This window comes from Limulus polyphemus, unplaced genomic scaffold (assembly GCF_000517525.1).
Source record: "Limulus polyphemus unplaced genomic scaffold, Limulus_polyphemus-2.1.2 Scaffold27, whole genome shotgun sequence".
NCBI lineage: Eukaryota > Metazoa > Arthropoda > Merostomata > Xiphosura > Limulidae > Limulus > Limulus polyphemus.
In genome coordinates, this window is record NW_013665637.1 from 1,525,687 (window position 1) to 1,532,915 (window position 7,229).

The window sequence follows — 7,229 nt, forward strand, 5'->3', positions numbered from 1 at the left end:
AAATTGAACAGTACTTTAAAATACTTACAAAATTATGAAACTAATCTTAGCCTGAATCAAATACTTTAACGTAATGGCACAGATGATACTAAACTGGAGATTCAATCATTCAGGCAATGAGAAGGTCGTTGTTGCTAAATAATATTTCACATGTTCCAATTAGCAAGATGAAGTTAACTGTATTCACATATTGATTACAGTGATTTTTAATGCTCAAATCCCAACTTTTGGTACATCCATATCAATTCCATCAGTAACAAGTGGGGTTAATTGCAATATTGATGTTATTTTTGTTTATATTTTTCATGTGGGTCACATGTTATTAGCGACCCTGTATCCAACGAAGTCATAGACTCATAAGCAGTTAGTGCATAATTAGTTTTAAAAAATGTGTTCAAGAAGCAGATTGGTCCCACCCGTAATTCTAAGATTAAGCTACCATTTGGTAATTAACAATCATGGTTGATGTAGTCATTTCCTATTTAGAGTTTCAAAATGCATTCATGCATGCGGACATAAAGACATAGTTTGAAACCAAAAAAATAGCGGCTTTTTTCGCCTTATAAAAACAAAACAAAAATGTATACATTACAGAAGTGTAAGTTACTATTACATTATTAAATTAAACTACCAAAACAATTGTTGCTTGTTACTTTAACAAGACTTTCGTGTTACTACTTTTCTTTTCCAGAAACTATATGGATTATTAGTGTAATTCCAATTAAAAAAAAAGAAAAACATTTCAGCTAAACATGTTTGTTTTCCTGATATATCAAGCCCCTGCAATCTCGAAAGATGACATCCCAAGTGTAGGTCTATAGGAACAAAAGGAAGCACAGCAGAAAGACCCTAAACTGCAGAAACTTTGGGACGCGCCCGGGAGAAAATCAAGCACAAAGGAAAGGGACTTACAGAATAGAGGATCAAAAGGGAGTGTTGTACCGGATCTATCAAAGCAGTTATACTGGAAAAGTTAAAAAGATCATAGTAGCACCAGAATACTAGACTCAAGTGATAAAGCTGGCTCATGAGTCAATTGTGGAAGAACATCTAGGAGCAAAGAAGACAGCAGACAAAATCACCAGTAACGTTCATTGGCCGGTGGCCATCGGAGATACGTTACTCAGAAGCCAGAGCTTTGTCGAAGGTAGAGATAGATAGAATAGTAGAAGCCCTCCTGGAAGTGTTCTGCAGAGTAGGAGGCTTCCCAAAAGACGTTTTGAGTGACAGAAGGACCAAGTTTACCTCAGAATTGATGAAAGAGGTGTGCAGACTCATCAGGAATAGGCAGCTCTTTACCACCCCATACAACCCCAGATATAACGAACTTTATGAGAGAGCAATGAAGTCTTAAAGAGTGTGCTGATGAAGATGTGCCAGGAAAGATCATGTGACTGGGACAGGTACCTGCAAGCAGTATTATTTGCTTATCGTGAAGTCCCACAAGAAAGTACAGGATATGAACCCTTCGAGTTACTGTACGGTAGAACAGCACAAGGTTCAATGCAGATATTGAAAGAATTGTGGACAGGAAGAGTCAGAAATGAGGAACACATACCAGTACGTGTTAGACCTCAGAAGTTGACTGTAGGAGACCTATCAACTTGTTCGAGAGAGCTTGTACGCAGCTCAAGGCAGTCAGAAGCACTTCTATGACAAGAGGACCAAGGATCGACATTTCAAGGTCGGACAGAAAGTATTGGTTCTGCTACTTCCAGACAACAACGAACTCACCCTGCAGTGGAAAAAATCTTTTGAGGTACGGGAAATGGTCAACAGAATGAACTATAAGGTGAAAGTTGGCGGGTTGATAAAGATCTACCATTCCAAATCTGTTGAGGAGGTACTTTGAGAGGGAAGAAGACATAATGGATGCAGCTATTGAGGCACAGATGGACGTTGCAGGTGTGGTGGTTATAGATGTAGAAACATAAGATGGTGACTTTGTCATAGAATATGAAGACCTGCTAGACCTAAGACCACCGAGGGGAGATGAAACATACAAGGATGTCAACACAAGTGAAGAAATGAATGGCAAGCAGAAGAAAGACCTACAAGAGCTTCTGTGCCAGTATGCAGATGCTTCAGAGATAGACTAGTCAACACATATCTTGTGCGACACAAGATCGAGACCACAACTAAGGATACAGTCAAGGTGAAGCCCTACCAGATGCTCTATGGGATAAGGGAGCAAAAAGGGAACTGCAAATATTGGGGCAGACTATATGAGGAGACTTTATGTATGAACTGAAAACTGCGTATATAGTGTAAAAATAATATAATTTTTTTTTTCTTGAAGAGGGACTTATTGTTAGATACACACGACCGTTTCATTTAAATTTAACATGAGAGTTATGATTTAGACAGCTATAAAGCGTGAGTGTTACATTTAGTATTTTTAGAAGCGATAATTTATCACGAGTTTGTTTACATAACTGTGTACAAACCATACATTATGTAGTTCACTAGATCGATGATTGTTGTGTTGTTGTGTCATGTTACCAGAACTTTTTAAGTTCTTTCGTTGTTTCACTGAGTATTGATGTGATTTTATAGTAGTTATCTATTAATAGGCGAACAAGTTAGTACATGTAAGTTAAGTTAGTGAAAGCGAAAAATGTGAAGTTAGACTGCTTGTGAATGGACGATTTGTAAAGTGAGTTTCACAGCTTGTATCATAATAACAGTGTTTATTGTTGAAATTGATCCTGCCCATACATCCATATATAAATACCTGACAGGGCATAATTAGTGAATTTCCAAGGTTTGCAACATTAATTAAACACTTGGGTGTTTCTAGCTGTATTGATGATTTTGAGATATTATAGCATGACTTTAATCAACTGGTAAGTTGGACAAATATTCTACAAATGATCTTTAATTATAGTTTGTACACGGTAACGCATTTTAGTTATGATAACCCGGATCACACGTTTATTATAGGTAGGAATCAATCAAATAGCGTGACTATAGGATAGTATATTGGCATAATGCTGGTTAAGTCACTCAAAAATCGAATCAGTACTGTGTTTTAGAAAAGCCAATAGAAGTATTTTAGGGTTATTTATAACAATATCTATTTCACGTCAAAAGAGGTAATCAAAGAGGGAGTTTTTATACCAAGGATTTATTTAGCACCGAATGAAATTAATTTGCCGTTTTTGAACGATGATTGAGTATTTGCAAGAAAAGTGGTTTTCAGAGAACTATTGTAATAATGTTTTTGATGTGATAAGAAAATAATTGTGATCAATGAATGCTGGAATAAGGATCGATGCTGGGATGAGACGCTCTTGAGGTAAAGGAAATATTGCTCATGACAGGCTTTGGTTTCCCGAAGTTAGAAGGCCCTTTATTTTTCTTGTCTGTTTATCGGAGGATTCAGATTTGGTAGGCTTTGGTTTCCCGTCATTTTTGATGTGCTTTTATACTAGTTATCTCTATAAATCACAAGTTAAGCTTCACTTGAAATATTATGTACAGTTTGGTCTCTTGATCTCAGAAAGGATATTGACTTTTAGGAAAGGATTCAGGGGAGGGCAACTAGGGGGGAATCCAGCGATGAAAGTGTTATCTTTCAAGCTTAGTTTAAGATATATTTATTTTTTATGATAAAATAATGGTAAGAGAGCATCTTCTTGAAGTTTACAAGCATATTCGGAGGATCGGTAAGATAAAAGCTTCTGATTTATTTGTGCTATAGTGTGAAGATAGTAGAACGATGTGACACAAATTTACAAGCTACAGTTTTCAGTTAAGATGGATTTATTTTTCTAACAGAGTGTTTGACTTATGTAATGAGTTACCTTCAACAATAATGGAGGTCATTATTTTATAGGTGTTTAAGAGGAGAGAGAGTCCATTACTTTCTGAAAATAAAGGATAGTTTTAAAGTTTTTACTTTTCCCACGAGTGGGTGTGAGTTTATAGGTGTTTAAGAAGAGAGAGAGTCCATTACTCTCTGAAAATAAAGGATAGTTTTAAAGTTTTACTTTTCCCACGAGTGGGTGTGTAAGGACAGCCGTGAAGGACCAAATTGTCCCTTGTTGACCGTAGGTAATGTTATATTAATATGTTAATCGTTTCATTACATTATTAAAGAATACTGTAAATTAAGATATTGAATTTGACAATAAATGCACAATTCGTGTACAATATTTAGTTTGTAAAGTAACAGTAATACATAATCAATATTACATTTTCTTAAAAGAAAAAAAGAATTATACACAGAAAGCGAGTTTTGAATATACATTATACAAATTCAGACCATAGAAAGTAAAGATAAATTTTTATTCATTTCTTCTTTAATAACAGAAGTGGAATAATTTGAAGTAATACAGAGTTCTACGAGCCTTTTTGATTAAGGATGTTTTAAACACCAGTAGAAACACACACACCAAATTATCAAGCACACCACAAATAACAACATTATTCTCCATAAAACTTAAAATAACTTCTATAAATACATAACTTTACAAACAGAAGTATATATATTTTTAGACTAACAATTATGAATTAAATTATTTGAATAATGATAATATAAAGGAAGAAGAACGGTAACAAACTTCACTCACCTTCACGAACCCTAAGGTCAGGACAAGAAGAAAGACTGCTAACCTTCGATGCCACATGTTTGCAATTCGCACCTTCGTAACAAAAGGGAGAAATAAATATTCAAAAATCTGATACATTAACACTTAATACAGTTTATTTTAATTGTTTTAATTCGATATTTGTTAACAAAAATACACAGTATATAAGCACGCATGTTCAACTTGTTAACAAAAGTAACAAAGTAGTCGAAGTGAGATGACGTCTACAATAAAACTGTACTTTCAAATCAAATACAGCCATTATTATCCAACAATTAACTTTTAATCTTAAAATTCAATGAAACATGTAAAAATCGCAAGCGGACATGTTTGGAAACTAAAGAGTATTATAGAAATATAGAAATGCTGCATCCTACTTTCAAAAAGACCAATATCCGATTTCTCGATAACTGGCAAATTTATCGATACACTGGACAAAGGCCGATTTTCTTATCACTGTTAAATCTTTAAACTGGAGCTATGTCATTTTAAGTTTTTATTAACTGATAAAAGTAAAGCATTGTGTTTAAAATTTTCCTCTAATCAGGATCATTTCAGAAGCCATACCCCCCACATTCCCTCGAACTACACTTTCCAATTATCTCACACATTCTGTAAGTTTAAAAAGGCCCTATAGTATAAAAATATAACGCTGATAAATCTCAGCATACTTAAGTTCTATCTACATAAGGCAGTTGGTGCTCATTTTCTGCTTTGTTTCATCATGAACAGCGAGTCTAAATCATCGATTGAAGAAAAGTAATATACAATTTAATTGCCCTAAACCCATTTTTTATTAATGGTCGTATATCTTAAGCTAAGAAACAGTTATTACCTTTTAAAAGTATATTGTACTATCTTGTGCAGAAAAGCAGAATAAATGGGAATTGTTTGGCACAAAACTTGAGCCGACTAGTTTAGATAACAAGGTTACCATCATCAGGGCTTTGAATGGTAACTGTGTTACAGAAATCAGTCGGCTCGAGTCACCAACAATAAGAATAATAAAATAATTTTTCATTGCTCCAAAACACCATTGTTTCTTCAACTTCTTTACATAACAATTATACTTTTTAGTTGTTTAAGTATCGAGTTGTGTGTAACTGTTCAACTGAACCATGAACCTCTGTTAGTATCACTTATAATTTGTATTAAAACTCTTACTTATAACGTCCAAACAATTCGGTAAGGCTCTACTTAATATCAGTTAAAAAGTCATTAATTTGAAACTTAAGCACAAGATTTGGTGGAGGTAGTTCACCCTAGATTAGTTTGATTAGACAAATCCATTAAAATATATTTAAGCACGCCATTTAAAAAATACTAGGAATCCTTCCAATTATCATTATAGCTTTAGCAGAAAATGGTTTGTAAAATAAGAACTTACAAGGACAAGTATACATTAAATCTATATTCAAAATGTTTTTAACACCTTTGTCGCAATTACAAACTTTGCTTCCAACGAGACTTTAAAATTAACTAGTTTAATTTGTAATAATGAATGAGATGCCCAAATGTTGTTCCCTCGAACATTCAGAATTCAGTACGTGACATAATAATTAATATCTAAATTACCCTCTTATATTATACAATTGTGAAATGCTCAAGAGTACTCTGAATAATTTATATTCTCAATATTTCTGATATTTGGTGTATAAAACGGTTACAGAATGTTCGTACATCGATGTAATATGAGATCAAAATAAATTCTGTTAACTCAGTAAAGTAGCCTTCAGATATTAATAGCAAATAATCTCAATTTTTAAAACCATCATCGTTTGATACAGCAGACATTTATTGGTGCTTAATATCTGAAAGGTTCACCATACTCATAACTTCTGTATAAAAATCTAATCTAAAACCATCATGCAACAAACATGCAGAAAAAACTTCAACTTCAATAGAGAAAGCAGTATACCTCCCTCGTTCTCTCACATCAGGTTTCTTTCAAAGAAATGGCGCTGTAACGTTTGCGCCTTAGCGCTTCCCGTTAAACAACCTAACTTACTAATAATAATTTCGAAAAGCACATTTATAAAACCTTACTTTCACAACATGGAATGGTGGCTTTAAACAATATGTGTAGTGATAGTTAAACCAAATGATATACTTACTTACTGCGAAACTTATTCAGACAGTAGAAAACACAGCCCTCCTCGACCAAAACACAACGCTACTAATTCCGCTTAGTTGTTCTATCAATATGTTGTTATTAAATAAAGCAGTAGATGGCGCTAAATGTTTCAGAGAGGCTGTCTATTATGCTCAAGAGCAGTATATAGCTAGAGTTGTTTATTTGTGTTTAAGCCCAAAGCTGCCCATCGTGGGTATAAAACCTGATTTTTAGTGTTAGAAACTCTCACGTTTAATGCTGAACCGCCGGGGGCATGCTGTTTACACAGTATTTATGTTGTTTCTATTTAAGCGCAAAGCCACACAATAAACTATCTGCGTTCTATCCACCGAAGGTAATGGAACCCCGGATTTTAGTGTTGTGAGTCCATAACTTCAGCGTTGACCCATCTGGTGACAGTAAAAATAAAAAAATATGCACAGAATACAGTGTACTCCCCACCCACCTCCCGTGGCTCAGCAGTAAGTCTGAATATTTATAACACTGAAAAATTGGGTTTCGAT

At 34.3% G+C, this 7,229-nt stretch overlaps 1 protein-coding gene across 5 annotated transcripts in view; it reads right to left on the reverse strand.

The window, feature by feature from the left end:
* Nucleotides 1–6,788, reverse strand: part of LOC106459428 (follistatin-related protein 5-like) — a 133,904-nt gene extending 127,116 nt beyond the window's left edge. For 2 of the 5 annotated variants that reach the window (XM_022386075.1, XM_022386054.1), the window contains exons 1-2: nt 6,707–6,788; nt 4,575–4,646 (exon numbers count right to left, since the gene is read on the reverse strand). In XM_022386075.1, the coding sequence (XP_022241783.1) occupies nt 4,575–4,631 (57 nt within the window). In that variant the 5' untranslated portion in view covers nt 4,632–4,646; nt 6,707–6,788. Of the gene's footprint in view, nt 1–4,574; nt 4,647–6,510; nt 6,530–6,702 lie in introns of those variants that run through there. The other 3 variants (XM_022386062.1, XM_022386066.1, XM_022386071.1) reach the window with 3 other exon arrangements.
* Between the last annotated feature and the right edge of the window lie 441 nt (nt 6,789–7,229).